Below are 16,916 nucleotides of genomic sequence, written 5' to 3'. Positions count from 1 at the left end.
GGCATGGGAGTTCGCTCAACCCGCCCACATCTGTTTTGTGGACTTGGAGAAGGCGTTCGACCCTGTCCCTCGTGAAGTTCTGTGGAGGGAGTACGGGGTGTTGAAGCCACTGATAAGGGCGGTTAGGTTCCTGTATCATCGATGCCAGAGTTTGGTCCGCATTTTCGGCAGTAAGTCGGACTTACTCCCAGTGAGGGTTGGACTCCGCCAATGTTGCCCTTTGTCACCGATTCTGTTCATAACTTTTTTGGAGGTTTTAAAGGCTCTGGATGTTATGGGGCTGTCATGGCTGACATGGCTCTACAACACTGCGTGGACATCGGGGACGGTGCCTCTGGATTGGCAGACTGGAGTGGTGGTTCCCCTCTTTAAGAAGGGGGGCCGGAGGGTGTGTTCCAATTACAGGGGAATCACACTCCTCAGCCTCCCTGGTAAGGTCTATTCAGGGGTGCTGGAAAGGAGGGTCCGTCGGGAGGTCGAACCTCAGATTCAGGAGGAGCAGAGTAGCTTTCGTCCTGGCCGTGGAACAGTGGACCAGCTCTACACCCTCGGCAGGATCCTCGAGGGGGCATGGGAGTTCGCTCAACCAGTCCACATGTGTTTTGTGGACTTGGAGAAGGTGTTCGACCGTGTCCCCTCGGGAAGTTCTGTGGACCGCACTTCGGGTGTACGGAGTGGCGAGCAAACTGATAAGGGCGGTTCGGTCCCTGTATCACCAATGCCAGAGTTTGGGCCACATTTCCGGCAGTAAGTCGGATTCGTTCCCAGTGATGGTTGGACTGCGCCAAGGCTGCCCTTTGTCACCGTTTCTGTTCATGACTTTCATGGACAGAATTTCCAGGCGCAGCTGAGGCGTTGAGGGTGTCCGGTTTGGGGACCTCAGCATTGCGTCTCTGCTTTTTGCAGACGACATGGTGCTGTTGGCTTCTTCAAGCCGAGATCTCCAGCTCTCACTGGAGCGGTTCGCAGCCAAGTGTAAAGCGGTCCGGATGAGGGTCAGCACCTCCAAATCCGAGTCCATGGTCCACGGTCGGAAAAGGGTGGAATGCCCTCTCCAGATCAAGGATGAGGTCTTGCCCCAAGTGCAGGAGTTCAAGTATCTTGTGGTCTTGTTCACGAGTGAGGGCAGGATGGAGCGCGAGATCAACAGGCGGATTGGTAGAGCGCCGGCAGTAATGCGGACTCTGTACCGGTCCGTCGTGGTAAAGTGAGAGCTGAGCCAAAAGGCAAAGCTCTGAATTTACTGGTTGATGTACGCTCCTACCCTCACCTATGGTCACGAGCTATGGGTCATGACCGAAAGAACGAGATCCTGGATACAAGCAGCCGAAATGAGTTTCCTCCACAGGGTGTCCGGGCCCTCCCTTAGAGATATGGTGAGAAGCTCGGTCATCCGGGAGAGACTCGGAGTAGAGTCACTGCTCCTCCACGTTGAGAGGAGCCAGATGAGGTGGGGAGGTGTTCCGGGCATGTCCCACCGGTAGGAGACCCCGTGGACAACCCAGGACGCGCTGGAGAGACTGTCTCTCAGCTGGCCTGGGAACGCCTTGGGATCCCCCGGGATGAGCTGAATGACGTGGCTGGGGAGAGGGAAGTCTGGGAGTCCCTCCTAAAGCTGCTGCCCCGCGACCCGACCCTGGATCAGCGGAAGAAGATGGATGGATGGGTTATTAGCCAAATAGTATTTTGTATTTATTCAATTTTACTTTATTCATTTGTATTTGTGACAAAGGATTTGCGTAAATTACATTGGTGTTTACACACTATATTTCATTTATTTATCTTGTTTTCTCTCTGTTTTTCTGTTGTTGTTTGTTGTTGTATTCAATGTACACTTTTGTGTATTGATGGGATTTGGTGTTTGTTTTTTTTTAAGTGGGGGGGGGGGGGGGGCGCGACGGATGGTTCGCCCAGGGAGCAAAAGTAGCCAGGACTGCCTCTGAACAGCTGTGGACCATTCTTTTACTGTGGATGATACTGTCTATCTTCGTAAAACGGGTGGAGGTTGTGGGTTCCCTGACAGGTGGTAAGACAAACCGGCCCAGTGTCTCATAAAGTCAGAATCTGTGCGCTGGTCCCTGTTCGATATACGGCACAATAAAGTCGGTCTGAAATTTATAAAGGCACTACAAACTCGTTCATCACTTGCACAAACGTGAACTAACGTAGCGCATTTCTGCTTCATGAAGGTTTTTGTGAGTGCGCTCATTCTGGGCCCAATGAACTTTTTTTGAACACCAGTTCACTTTTGTTTGAGAATGCCAGGTTTTCTCTTGGCTTTCAAGAGAAAACCCCACACATGTAAACAAGGCTTAAATTGACGGGAGAAAGGATTTGGCAACCTTGGCCACAAACAGTCACATGGCTCGAGCATCATCAGAATGCGACGTGTTAAGGTGTATTGCGGCGGAGATGCATCTGTAACAGGGTGGGTAGGGGGCCCTTGAGGACCGGAGTTAGTGACCCCTGAAACATTACACCATTGGAAGGGTGTGACTTGAAAATAAATTATTTTCACACAGGGCTGTGGACTCGGACTCGGGGACTCGGACTCGTCGGACTCGGTCATTTTTGCCGTACTCGGACTCGGACTCTGTGCTGATTTTGACCGAGTCCGACAATAAAAAAAATACGTTCAATTTTATTTTCATCATGCTGCTGAGAATGCGCGTAGGAATACTGTCCACAGCCCTGCTTGCTTGTTATGAAGACAAATTTAGTTGTTGCGTGCGCGCCCACGCCTGCCTGCCTGCGTGCGTGCACGTAAAAGACCCACAATGCCCCGCGCGCAACCAAGATGGAAGAACCCGGGAGCAGCGAGAGAACAATGTTTTGCCTCTAGATTTGGGGGGGAAACGGAGCGTAAGTTACGATCAATGCGGCCACGTTGAGTTGCACTTAGGCTAATGTTTACATTATGTACCAATGTCACGGACGATTATGTCACCCAGCTTATATCATTGATGTGTTTCGATAGTTGTGGGGTCGTCACTAATTATTTGTGTTTAGATAAATGTCTGAGCTATAATGGTGTAGTTAATGATTAAAACTTGAAAGTATCTGTTTATTGTATTCGTTTATATGTTTAATAAAGACAAAGCCATCACAAAACTGTTGTAATTATTTAGATTTTGATCTAAATTCGCCTTGAATAAAGACTAAGCAGTCACATGAATTAACAGAAAAAATGGACAGCCGGACTCGGACTCGTGGTCAAGAGGCCGGACTCGGTGCAAAAATCCGACCGAGTCCACAGACCTGAAAATAATCTTTTGTCACTTCTCTTTGGAGCAGGCAAACTACAGGACTGTCTCAGAAAATTTGAATATTGTGATAAAGTTCTTTATTTTCTGTAATGCAATTAAAAAAACAAAAATTGTCATACATTCTGGATTCATTACAAATCAACTGAAATATTGCAAGCCTTTTATTTTTTAATATTGCTGAGTATGGCTTACAGTTTAAGAAAACTCAAAAATCCTATCTCAAAAAATTAGAATACTTCCTCAGACCAAATTAAAAATAAATGATTTATAACAGCAAAACAAAATCAAACATTTGAAAATGTCCATTAATGCACTCAGTACTTGGTTTGGAATCCTTTTGCACGGATTACTGCATCAATGCGGCGTGACATGGAGGCAATCAGCCTGTGGCATTGCTGAGGTCTTATGGATGCCCAGGATGCTTCAATATCGGCCTTTAGCTCATTTGCATTGTTGGGTCTGGTGTCTTTCAGCTTCTTCTTCACAATACCCCAATAATTCTCTATGGTGTTCCGGTCAGGGCAATTGGCAGCCCAATCGAGGACAGTAATGCCATGGTCAGTACACCATTTACTGGTGGTTTTGGAACTGTGGGTAGGTGCCAGATCATGCTGGAAAATGAAATCATCATCCCCATAGAGCTTTTCAGCAGACGGAAGCATGTAGTGCTCTAAAATCTGCATTTACTCTGGACTTGATGAAACACAGTGGTCCAAAACCAGCAGCTGAAATGGCTTCCCAAACCATCGCTGACTGTGGGAACTTCACACTGGATTTCAAGCTACTTGGATTTTCATCCTCTCCAACCTTTCTCCAGACTCTCGCGCCTTGACTTCCAAATGAAATACAAAACTTGCTTTCGTCTGAAAAGAAGACTTTGGACCACTCTGTAACGGTCCAGTGCTTCTTTTCCATAGCCCAAGTCAGACTCTACTTCCGTTGTCTTGAGTTCAGAAGAGGCTTGACCATGGGAATACGGCTATCATAGCCCATTTCCCGGACACGTCTGTGAACAGTGGCTTTTGATACCTGGACTCCAGTTTCAGTCCACTGTCTTTGAAGCTCCCCCAAATTCTGGAAGCGAGTCTTCACAAGGCTGCGGACATCTCTCTTGGTTGTGCAGCGTTTCCTGCCACATTTCCCCCTTCCAATAGCCTTTTTGAGGATGTGCTTTGAAACTGCACTCTGTGAACAGCTTGCTCTTCGAGAAATTTCTTTTTGTGTCTTACCCTCCTGATTGAGAGTGTCAATGATGGTCTTCTGGACAGCAGTTAGATCAGCAGTCTTCCCCATACTTGTGATTTAGTGTACTGAACCAAGCTGAGTGTTTTTCAAGGCTCAGGAAATCCTTGCAGGTGTTTCGAGTTAATTAGACGATTTAAGTGATTAGTTGAATACCCTACTGGTATACTTTTTCCACGATATTCTAATATTTTGAGATAGGATACTTGGATTTTCTTAAACTGTATGCCATAATCATTAATATTAAAATAATAAAAGGCTTGCAATATTTCAGTTTATTTGTAATGAATCTAGAATGTATGACATTTTTGTTTTTTTAATTGCATTACAGAAAATAAAGAATTTTATCACAATATTCAAATTTTCTGAGACAGTCCTGTACATTGAACTGCACAATTTATAAAATAGAAAACACCCTTATGGCAGTTGGGATGTGCTGATGGAATGCAGATCTTATGATAAAAAAGAGACAAGTCCATTGACATCGTACTACATTAACAATTTAACATAGGTGCAAAAGGAAAATAAACTTGCTTTTCTTGGGAATGAAACAATAACGAAAATTCTGAGTGGATTAGCCATTAAGGATGTTTATACTTTGTATTCTTTGCTGCGTAGTATTGTCTTTGTTCCCTTGTCCACCAAATCTTCACTCACTTGTTGGCAGTCAGCAAGAGATTAAAGTTATGTTTCTGACTTCTGCCTCAATATACATTTAGGGAATAGGTTTAGGTAAAAAAATATTTTGTTGGGACAATGACCAAAATTCAGAAACAGTGAATGTGTTATTTATCAAGGAAACAGGGTGAATGAGAACGATATGAGTATTTACATGTTAATTTGCTGCCCGACTTTACTGTTTCACTCTCCAGTCCAATGGATGGCAGTAATGGACCTAAACGGTGGTTTGACAACTACTAAATAAACTACACAAGAAGAAGAAGAAGAAACATATCACAGAACTTCGCATGTATGAAAAAGTTAACTACAAACGCTGTTGAACAAGACCTGTTTAGGATAATTTTGGAAGACCTCGGGGAATATCGCAACCAAATCATAACCGTTACCCGCCATACCACAACCTCCATAGACCGGTGAGAATACTTAAGGGTTACGCTTGTTAGCTAGCTAGGGAGACGCGCTGTCCAACTTTCCATACAGTTCAGTTCATGAGGAATGTAAAAAGTCAGTTCTGAGTCCGCCCATTTGCTGAACACCCTGCTGCAAATGTTTGTGTAGTTATAGTAACATAGTAGATTAATATTTATTTGAACAGCAGTTGAGTTTCTTCAGAACACTCATGGACCGTAATGGATCAGCGGAGAGTCCTCGGCCAGACGGGGGACCCTTCAATGATTTAGGGACAGGCATGGGGACCAGTGTCAACCATGATGACAGGTCAAGACTAAAAGCAACTCCGTTCCACAGAGTCAGCACACGGCCTGCTGGCTACCCTCTAAGAAGGTTTGGATATTTCGGCAGCCTGTTACTTAGCACAACTGGACAAGTCACGACTCAACTTCCGACGGATGTGCATCTTGCAGCATCCGTCGGAACTTCAGACGCCCACGCATCCAATACAAAACATCCGTCATTTGAAAATACGCATACAAGAACACGTGGAGATGAGGTAAGAACCTACTAATGTGCTTTTGAAGAAAGTGTAGCAGAATTCCAATTTTCACAAATATCTGATGAATTGATCTGACCTTGCCTTTTGAGCCCCATAATCATTTCAACCGACCGAGTCCTAAGGACAGGGTTGTGCAATGTTCGATAAATAAACACTTGCGTGAGTGAATTTAATATTATTGACATGCAAAGTGAAAAGACATCCTGGTACTATCACACTGATGAAATGCTTCGCAATAGACTTAGCTAAACTGTGCTCTCGAGACCATATGGATATTTTTCAGGCCGATGCAGATTCCAATATTTGGCAGAAAAAAGTTCTGATAACCAATAAGCGACTTTCAGACCTCTGTCCTTACGGGAAGGCAGGGAAGTACGGCAAATATTTTCATCATGATTTAGTTTTTTCATGTCTTTCGATCTCAATTATTATCACAATATTTTTAATTTATTTAGATATGCATATAATTGATATATTTTAAATTATTCTTAAAACTGAAGAAACTAGAAATTACTTTGACATTTTATTAACATACGAAGTAAAGAACAAAGCGAAATAAATAAGATGCAAATATAAATATACATACATAAATACTTGGTCGTAAAGCAAAGGTAGACAAATGTGAGAAACATGAGAAGTAATTTATATTCCATAATATAAAGCGCTTTTGCAGGGATGCAGGACCCAAAATACACAAATGGCTTCCTTAGGGAAAATGAACCCCTTTTTTTTTTTTTTTAATAATGTAAACTTTATTTCAGACGTGCTTAAGCGTATTGTGGAGACTATGGCAGACAGTCAAATTTTTCATGGTCTACGTCACCTTTTAGATATCCAAACAGATGCCACACAGTTGAATGACTTTTCTTCCCAACAATAGCATCACCTTTGATGATGATGATAGAACTTTATTCACTTGTCAGACCAGCGCATAATGAGTGCAAGAACAATACGAGTGCAAATAAAAACAAGTGCCAGAATTACAAAAAAGGGTAAATAACAGACAAGGACAAACACAAGTGCTGCTAGCAGAGACGAAACACATGCATGTTGTAAAGTCTGACAGCAGAGGGAATGAAGGACCTGCGGAACCGTTCCTTCCTACACCGAGGGTGCAAAAGTCTGACGCTAAAGGAGCTGCTCAGGGACCGCAGAATCTCATGGAGGGGGTGAGAGGGACCGCACAAGCTCATGGAGAGGGTGAGAGGTGTTGTCCATGATGGATTTAAACTTAATCAACATCCTCCTATCACCCACAACCTCCATGGAGTCCAGGAGATGTTATGTCATTGCTGACATCTGTTTCGGTTCCCTCAGCTCTGCTTTATCTTCATGTTTTCTCATGCTATTTACAACTTTGTTAATTTTTTGCCGTTTACTTGCAACTCAAAACAGAACGTTGTCTGTGATTGGCTGTCGTTACGCATGTGACCATGTTCTTTTTCTTTGAGTATAATGGTGGTTAGCATCTTTTAGATGGTTAGATGGTGGTTACCGCTTCTTAGAAAAAAGCTATGATTCTATGAATCCCGAATGACCACCTGGAGTCGGTGCTTAGAGCACTGATTGACTCCTTCGCGCATGCGCAGTCCGAGTTTCCATACTAAATTAGTCACCTATGACCCTTGGCTAGTATAAAGTCCGGTGTCACCAGAGGCTTGTTTTTTATGGACCTTTGTCATGTGAACACGAGGATTCCGAGTGACAAGCCGTTCTGGCGGTCATTCAGGATTCATAGAACTATAGTTGTATACGTGACTATTGTTCCATTTCATCACTGCTGACCGCCAGGAGGTAGTACTTCAAACACTGAATGACACCACTAGACTCACCAACAGCTTCATACTCCAGGCTGTTAGGATCCTGAACTCTCTCCCCCGTTCTACGAAGTGTCCTGAACTTTTGCGCAATCTTCTGACTGTCTGCTGTATGCACACTTGCTCCATTTTTGCTCTTCTTATTTATTATGTTATTTGTTTATTTATTATTTATTCATCACTCTTATTTATTCATTGTTTGTGCCTTTTTGTTTTTATTTTTTGTGTTGTTTACTTGTGTGTAGTATATTGTGTACTATGTCGTCAACCAGCTAAAGCGATCATCTAGTGTTTCTATGTATCTCTATGAAGCCAAATCCCAAAGTAGTAGTAGAAGAAGAAGGCGAGGCTGACGTCAGGGCGCACGCGCGGCGATGTTGACAAAGGATGAGGAATTTGATCGATGGATTTTATGATTTAGAGTGCACAGATGGTTTGATAACATTATTGCTTATATAATAGTTATTTGATATATACCGTTTTTTTCCGTGTATAGTGCGCCCCCATGTATAGTACGCACCCTAAAAATGGCATGCTGATGCTGGAAAAAAGCTTGTACCCATGTATAATACGCACCCAATTTTTATGATTTTTTTTAAAAAAAAATTTAATTTTTTTTTTTTTTTTTTTTTTTTTAAGTCCCAAAGATCGTCACACACGCAGGGAGGCAATGGGTCCCATTTTTATAGTCTTTGGTATGGTCTTAACTAGGCTGGATGTAATTTTTTTTGTTGGCGTTGATTTGTCCGACTGCCCCTAAACGCACCACCGCGCTCCGTCCGCGCACGGGAAAGAGGCGGCTCTGTATGGGAGAGACGTTGAAGAGGAATAAAAACACCCTTGGAAACCAAAACTTGCCCCTCGTCGTGACTCGGAGCCGCAACAAATGTTTCGGATTTGTGTAGGGTACATTGTGACAGACAGCAAACTAGCAGGTGATCGAGCGAGCGTCTGATACAAGAGCATTGCAGTCGTATGGAGGGTGTTTGAAGTGAACAGCAGAGACGAAAGGAACAAGGCAAAGTGTTGTGAAATAAAATATTACCTGTAATACGCATTTTGTTATTTGCTGATTGAAACTGATAATTAAACTGTGAATTGAAACTAATAGGTGGAGAGTTATTTTTAAAGTCCTGATGTACTTTCTAAAATTTAAGTGGACCTCAGTGCGCACTGAGGGGAGGATGGAGCGCGAGATCGACAGGCGGATCGGTGCAGCGTCGGCAGTAATGCGGACTTTGTACCGGTCCGTCGTGGTAAAGAGAGAGCTGAGCCAAAAGGCAAAGCTCTCAATTTACCGGTCGATTTACGCTCCTACCCTCACCTATGGTCACGAGCTATGGGTCGTGACCAAAAGAACGAGATCCCGGATACAAGCGGCCGAAATGAGTTTTCTCCGCAGGATCTCCGGGCTCTCCCTTAGAGATAGGGTGAGAAGTTCGGTCATCCGGGAGAGACTCGGAGTAGAGTCGCTGCTCCTCCACGTTGAGAGGAGCCAGATGAGGTGGCTCGGGCATCTCATCAGGATGCCTCCTGGACGCCTCCCTGGGGAGGTGTTCCGGGCATGTCCCACCGGTAGGAGACCCCGGGGACGACCCAGGACACGCTGGAGAGACTATGTCTCTCAGCTGGCCTGGGAACGCCTGGGGATCCCCCGGGATGAGCTAGATGAAGTGGCTGGGGAGAGGGAAGTCTGGGAGTCCCTCCTGAAGCTGCTGCCCCCGCGACCCGACCCCGGATAAGCGGAAGAAGATGGATGGATGGATGGAAATTGCCCCCCAAAATGCGACTTATACTCCAGAGGGACTTATATATGTTTTTTTTCGCTTTTTTGGGCATTTTATGGCTGGTGCGACTTATACTCCGGTGCGACTTTTAGTCCGAAAATTACGGTACCTTTTAAAATGCCGACTTTTAATGAGGAATAGGGCCATACACCCCTCCACTCCATGTCTTGCTTGATGACGTCACGGAAGGAAGCGATCACAATTTCCCCATTAGATATAATTGTACAGACTAGAGCTTAAACAGGGGTCTCAAACTCCAGTCCTCGGGGGCCGCATTCCTACATGTTTTCCAAGTTTCCCTCGTTACACACCTGATTCAAATGATCAGTTCATCCTCACGTTCTGCAGGATCCTGATAATTGAATCAGGTGTGTGTGGGATAGTGGGAACGTAATTTTGATCTCTTTGTGTGTCTTGGCATGTGAAGAAATTGACAATAAAGCAGACTTTGACTTTGAAATATCAGGTGCTGTGGTGCCTGCACACAGCGACTAAACACCACTCATGCCCCTCCATTGAGGACTTCTGCAATATGTTTAATGACTCAGAAATAGCAAAAAGCTTTGCGTACGGCAAGGACAAGACCTACGCTAAACCTAAGTTTGGTTTAGCGCCATACTCCAAGAAGAAACTAGTTACGAGTGTCAATAAAGCCGGACTGTTCATCCTCATGTTTGGTGAAAGTCTCAATATGTGTTAAAAGAAAAAAACAGATGTACATACACATTCGGGTTTTAGAGTATGACTGTATGACTTCAAGATATTATGGTTAAGAACTCCTGGGATATGCGAGAGCAGATGATCTGTCACAAAGTGTATTTTCACAAATATAATAGAATACAATACGTGCTTGAAACACATTGTTTTTCTAACTTATCTCATTGTCAAACGCTGGCCCCATGTTATACCTAAGGAAAATGTAATGCCCTATTTTTAGGCTAAGGTTGTCTGTGCTTCTGTGTGATAGAGAGAGAACCAGTAAACAGTGTTGGGCAAATTACTTCCAAAATGTAATTAGTTACAGTTACTAGTTATCTTTCAAAAAAGTAATTCAATTACTCCTTCACAAATGTAACTATTTAATAGGGAAAGTAATTATTGCATTAGGTTTGATTATGTATGTAAAATAATTCCGATTTTATGGCATGTCAATACAGTTGCATAGAGTAGAACAGCATAGACCAGTGCTTCTCAAATAGTGGGGCGCGCCCCCCTTGGGGTGCTATACCTGGGGGGGCGCGTGTGACCCTGGGGAACAGGCTTTTTTTTTGGCAGTACTAGAATAAAGTGTAATTGCCCATTTTCACAGCAGGGGGCAGTGGCACTCTCATTGTTACTTCTGTGACGTTTGCGACAGTGCAACATTTTACGATTTACAAGACAAGTTAGGATAGTCACGGTGGGGAGGGGGGGGGCGCGAATAGTTTTCTTCTTGCTAGGGGGGGGCGTAACAGAAAATAATTGAGAAGCACTGGCATAGACCTTCATTTAACTTAATATTTATTGAACAATGTAAAATAAGCATAAAATAATCCATTCTTACACAACTTCCAGATAATTATTCACATCAGCCGAACGCGCACACCGCACACTTTTAATAATAATAATCCAGGCTTCGGACTCGGGGACTCGGGGACTCGGACTCGTCGGACTCGGTCATTTTTGCCGGACTCGGACTCAGTGCTGATTTTGACAGAGTCCACCGAGTCCGACAATAAAAAAAATACGTTCAATTTTATTTTCATCATGCTGCTGAGAATGCGCGTAGGAATACTGTCCACAGCCCTGCTTGCTTATTATGAAGACAAATTTAGTTGTTGCGTGCGCGCCCGCGCCTGCCTGCCTGCGTGCGTGCACATACAAGACCCACAATGCCCCGTGCGCAGCCAAGATGGAAGAACCCGGGAGAGAACAATGTTTTGCCTGTAGATTTGGGGGAGAAACGGAGCGTAAGTTACGATCAATGCGGCCACGTTGAGTTGCACTTAGGCTAATGTTTACATTATGTACCAATGTCAAGGACGATTATGTCACCCAGCTTATATCATTGATGTGTTTCGATAGTTGTGGGGGTGTCACTAATTATTTGTGTTTAGAAAAATGAGCTATAATGGTGTAATTAATGATTAAAACTTGAAAGTATCTGTTTATTGTATTCGTTTATATGTTTAATAAAGACAAAGCCATCACAAAACTGTTTTAATTATTTAGATTCTGATCTAAATTAGCCTTGAATAAAGACTAAGCAGTCACATGAATTAACAGAAAAAATGGACAGCCGGACTCGGACTCGTGGTCAAGAGGCCGGACTCGGACTCGGTGCAAAAATCCACAGCCCTGATTATTAATAATAATAATAATAATAATAATAATAATAATAATATTATATTTATAACGCACTTTACATTCGGAGGAATCTCAAAGTGCTACATGGCAAGTAAAAACAAGAAAACAAAGCAAGGACAAATATAAAACAACTGGACGACAACCAGGATATGAGAACTGAAATTACGGAAATGCTAAAGTAAAGAGGTGAGTTTTGAAATGCTAAAGTAAAGAGGTGAGTTTTAAGTCCGGTTTTGAAAGAGTCAGTGGATTGGGGTGCTCTTAGGTGGGAGTTCCACAGTGTGGGGGCTGCATGGCAGAAGGCCTGGTCGCCCATGTTGCGCAACTTGGTTTTCGGGACGTGGAGAAGGTGTGGATTGGATGAGTGGAGGCTTCGGGTGGCAGGTTTTGGGGCAAGGAGTTCTTTGAGGTATGGGAGAGCATGTCCGAGGATACACTGGTGAGTGAATAGGGCGATCTTATAATCAATTCGGAATTTGATGGGGAGCCAGTGCAGAGAACGGGGGATGGGTGTGATGTGGTCGCTTTTCTGCACCCTCATCAGGATCCTAGCAGCGCTGTTTTGGATGTACTGAAGCCTCTGGAGGCTCTTGCTAGGGATCCCGATGAGGAGTGCGTTACAATAGTCTAGCCTTGAGGAGATAAAGGCGTGGACAAGTTTCTCAGCATCCGTCTGGGTAAGTGTGGGGCGGAGTTGGGAAATATTCCTGAGGTGGAAGAAGGAGGTTTTGCAGATGTGTTTTATGTGTGACTGTAGGTTGAGTTGAGGGTCCAGTTTCACACCCAGGTTGGTGACAGTGGCTGAGAGGGGAATAGTGAGACCGGCGAATGAGATGCTTGTTATTGGGCAGGTATGGATCTGATGGGGAGTGCCAATTAACATGGCTTGGGTTTTGTCACTGTTGGAAGCTGAGATTCATCCATGCCTTTATCTACTCCAGACACAGGGAGAGGATGGATGAGGGAGATGGAGGAGGCTGGGTTGTGGAGGGCGGGGGGTCGAGTTTGAGGTATAGCTGGGTGTCGTCCGCTGAAAACGATATGAGATGCCGAACTTCCTGATTATATTGCCGAGGGGTTGCATGTAGAGAGCGAAGAGGGTAGGACCGGGTACAGATCCCTGGGGGACACCGGAGGTGACAGTGTGAGTGTCGGATTTTTTCCCTCCCAGGGAAACGTATTTGGTTCGGTTCGAGAGGTAGGACTGAAGCCAGGTTAGAGCAGTGCCGGAGAATCCAGTGGAGTGAAGTTGGTTAAGGAGGATATTGTGGTGGACAGTGTCAAATGCAGCGGACAGATCCAACAGAATGCTGCATCGGCAGCCATGAGAAGGTCGTTGGTGAGGGCTGTTTTATGTTTAAATGTTTAAACATTTTTTTACGGCAAAACTCTTCCAATGAGACAAAAAAAAAGTTACAGCACGTAGTGGCCAACAATTCACTATATGGTAATGTAAACAATGTTGCGTCTTCGTACAGTCGAACGGCTGAAAAACGAAAAGAGAAAAACATAAAAACATACTCCTCATTCAAAGTCCCCCAAGCCTGCTCCCGTTTATTTTTATCTAGGTATAAGTACAAAGAACAGTACAGCAAGGGATGAGCACGGACGGCGACAATGATCATTGTTTTGTTTGGTTTTGGCCCACCCGCAGAATACATTCCCGAAGCTGATTGGCTGACGCGAGGCGTCGTAAGTCAAAGGTTAGTTCGTGGAAAGCCAGAAGGGTTTTAGCGTTACTTGTCGACGCGTCCCAAGCGTCATAATAATGTGCCACATTCCACTGTTAGTAACGATAACAGCATTACCACAATTAACAAAGTAATTGAGCAGTAATTGTCACACGGGCTTTGACACGTCAAGACAACTGAAAATCGGCCACGACAAGCTTTGTTTCAGTGGCGTAGCCGAGCCGGGGCGGCGCCCCGGTTAGGACTCCCTGCGCCCCGGTTGAAAAAAATCGAGCTTTTTCGATTCTTCATTTTCATGCCGTTTTTTCTTTCAGTCTTGCGCGAATGTGCTTGCGCTATTCTATGTGCGCGATGTTATCCATTCACCGTTTGCCTCCCGGACCCGGATGTTGTTTTAGCGATCAGCGAACGGCGTGAGTGATGTTCGATTTTTTTTTTTTTTTCCTGTGGGCGCGCGCCCCTACTGGAAAAATTCCTGGCTACGCCACTGCTTTGTTTGTCTGCGACATGTCTGTCGGCTCATTATCGTGCTACACCTGAGCAGTCTGACGTCGGCATTAGGGGCACTCGACTTGTTTTTCACTTTTTTCATCTTGCTGCTTCTTCCTTGATCTTTTGAGTTTGATCTTTTAACTTGGTGATATTTGACCTAGTTTTTTTTTGGAAATTGTTATATGCATTAATGTATGTTCATTGCTGTCTTCTGTCAGAAGTCTGCTGGGAAGAGAACCAATTTGGTCTTGACAGACATGGACACTTCAGTGTCACCTGAGGTCACAGAGATTTGTGTTAAAGATGAAAAGAGAGCCGTCGTCATCTCCACTAAACCTCACTCAGGTTTTATTTCATCTAATGTTCTCTGGTTAATCAGTAGTACTTAATATTGTTCATATATCATGTCATATGTCATCATATATATCATATTATGTATTGTATGATATCATATACATCATATTACATATGTCATATCATGTCTTATTAGCCATTGTTTTAACTTGCGATTTTACACACTACCGAGCTGGGCACCAGAGTCCATCACAGCGTTTCTGCAGTCATAGTAGCTGACTGAACATTTCGGGTAATAAATCACCACTATTTTTTCCAATGGCTGCTTACATTTATGATTTTTTTTCTTCATAGCTATGAAGAAGAAGAAAAGGAAAATGGGACTCTACAACTTTGTCTCTAAAAAGAAAGCAAAGCCTTTGAAACACCTGAAAAATGTAAGTTTGTGTTCACTGAAAAATAGTTTGAAGGCTTTTTGTGTCCTAAAAAGATTCTTCTCAAATTTGGTTTACAAGATCAAAGCTACACAACATTGTGTTACCTAGAATGTTTTGCATAGTGATCGGTCAAACGCCACAATTTCTCCACAGGCCAGCTTGATTTATAAAACTTCTACGCATCCCTGTGTTATTTCAACACTTTTATAATTATATTCTTATTTCTGAATTCTGATGAACTAGATAGAAAGTAACTTGACATAACCAGGTTTAGCTGTTTCTTTCACAAATTGAGACTTAACTGCTAGGCACATGAGGTCCCAGTTGACATCGGGATTGCTCGGCAGTCAGTCACAGGGCACATACAGCATAGAGACAAACAGCCATTTACACCTCAGTTTCATACAGTCACTGAGTGGGAACTGAAGTAACACTGCTCGTATGGATGTAAGGCAAGTCAAACTTTACATCATCAGAGACCTGGACAGTCGTTATGAATACATTAAACGTGAATACTTCATGTCATTGGCACCGGTATAGGGGTTCACTTGCTGGACTTCAGTGTAAGCAGCGTCTGTTTGGTTCCCTTCAATAATTGTGTAAATGTGACCATGAATGGTTGTCTATTTGTGCCCTGTGATCGGTTGGCCGGTGGCCAGTAAAGGATGTTATCTTGCCTTTTGCCCAATGTCAGATGAGATTGGCTCCAGTTACCTGTGACGCTGAATAGAATAAGCGTTGCTTATTGAATATTGGTGGATGGAAATTAAATCCAGCCCCCATATGCTTATCAACACACCTTTTTGTTTTTGTATTATTAGTACGATGCTGTGCAGATGAGCCATTTTGGAGAAGATGAGATTACAAAATCAGGAGACACCTCAAGTATGAGACGTGAATCTTTGACTGAAGCCCAATCTGGGGAAGCAAACAATTTTGAATACACAGAGCTGAATTTAGACTGTCTTGGTCTGAAAAGTCAGGAAGAGCTGATTTTACCTTACTCAACAGGTACTGTAACTGCCAGAGCTCAGTATTTTACTGCATTCGTGTTCCATCAATACTAAAAACAATTTTGTATAGATGTAAACTATATCTTTGCATTTTGACCAGACCTTGCTGAGGTGACAGACTTAGACCTGTCTGAGGAGTTACCATTGTGCTGCTGTCGTATGGAGACTCCTCCCTGTGGAGGCAGATTGTCCGAACAGGATCAGACCTGTATGGCCGTGGAGAGCATAGACGGAATGGTAAAACCACAACATGAGCAAAACACTTGGGGTGACATTTCCACACTGCCTACAACAAATTATTTTATTTATGAATCCTTAAAGAGACACAAAAGCGAAGATGGTTCATTTTTCACTAACAAGCCCGGTGTATGTATTCTTTTTTTGTCAGTGAAATGCTAGAAGTTAGCATTTTCTATTTTACCCATTCATTTTGGAGAAATAATGAAACAACAAATACCTTTTAAAATGCCGACTTTTAATGAGGAAGAGGGCCATACACCCCTCCACTCCATGTCTTGGTTGATGACGTCACGGAAGGAAGCGATCACAATTTCCCCATTAGATATCATTGTACAGGGGTCTCAAACTCCAGTCCTCGGGGGCCGCATTCCTACATGTTTTCCATGTTTCCCTCGTTAAACACACCTGATTCAAATCATCAGTTCATCCTCACGTTCTGCAGGAGCCTGATACCGTTTTTTTCCGTGTATAGTGCGCCCCCATGTATAGTACGCACCCCTAAAAATGGCATGCTGATGCTGGAAAAAAGCTTGTACCCATGTATAATACGCACCCAATTTTTATGAATTTTTTAAAAAAAAAAATTTAATTTTTTTTTTTATAAGTCCCAATGATCGTCACACACGCAGGGAGGCAATGGGTCCCATTTTTATAGTCT

The 16,916-nt window shown here is 43.6% G+C and overlaps 1 protein-coding gene across 19 annotated transcripts in view; it reads left to right on the top strand.

The window, feature by feature from the left end:
• Positions 1-16,916, top strand: part of ehmt1a (euchromatic histone-lysine N-methyltransferase 1a) — a 182,477-nt gene that overhangs the window by 82,035 nt on the left and 83,526 nt on the right. For 12 of the 19 annotated variants that reach the window (XR_009714438.1, XM_061278714.1, XM_061278713.1 and 9 more), the window contains 4 exons: positions 14,493-14,619; positions 14,923-15,005; positions 15,827-16,016; positions 16,119-16,255. Coding sequence is in view for 18 of the 19 variants with exons in the window: in XM_061278714.1 (XP_061134698.1) it covers positions 14,493-14,619; positions 14,923-15,005; positions 15,827-16,016; positions 16,119-16,255 (537 nt within the window). In the remaining variant the exon portion in view is untranslated. Of the gene's footprint in view, positions 1-5,042; positions 6,139-14,492; positions 14,620-14,922; positions 15,006-15,826; positions 16,017-16,118; positions 16,256-16,916 lie in introns of those variants that run through there. The other 7 variants (XM_061278726.1, XM_061278724.1, XM_061278722.1 and 4 more) reach the window with 7 other exon arrangements.

This window comes from Syngnathus typhle, linkage group LG5 (assembly GCF_033458585.1).
Source record: "Syngnathus typhle isolate RoL2023-S1 ecotype Sweden linkage group LG5, RoL_Styp_1.0, whole genome shotgun sequence".
NCBI classification, from domain to species: domain Eukaryota; kingdom Metazoa; phylum Chordata; class Actinopteri; order Syngnathiformes; family Syngnathidae; genus Syngnathus; species Syngnathus typhle.
This window is presented reverse-complemented; position numbering and strand designations above follow the sequence as displayed.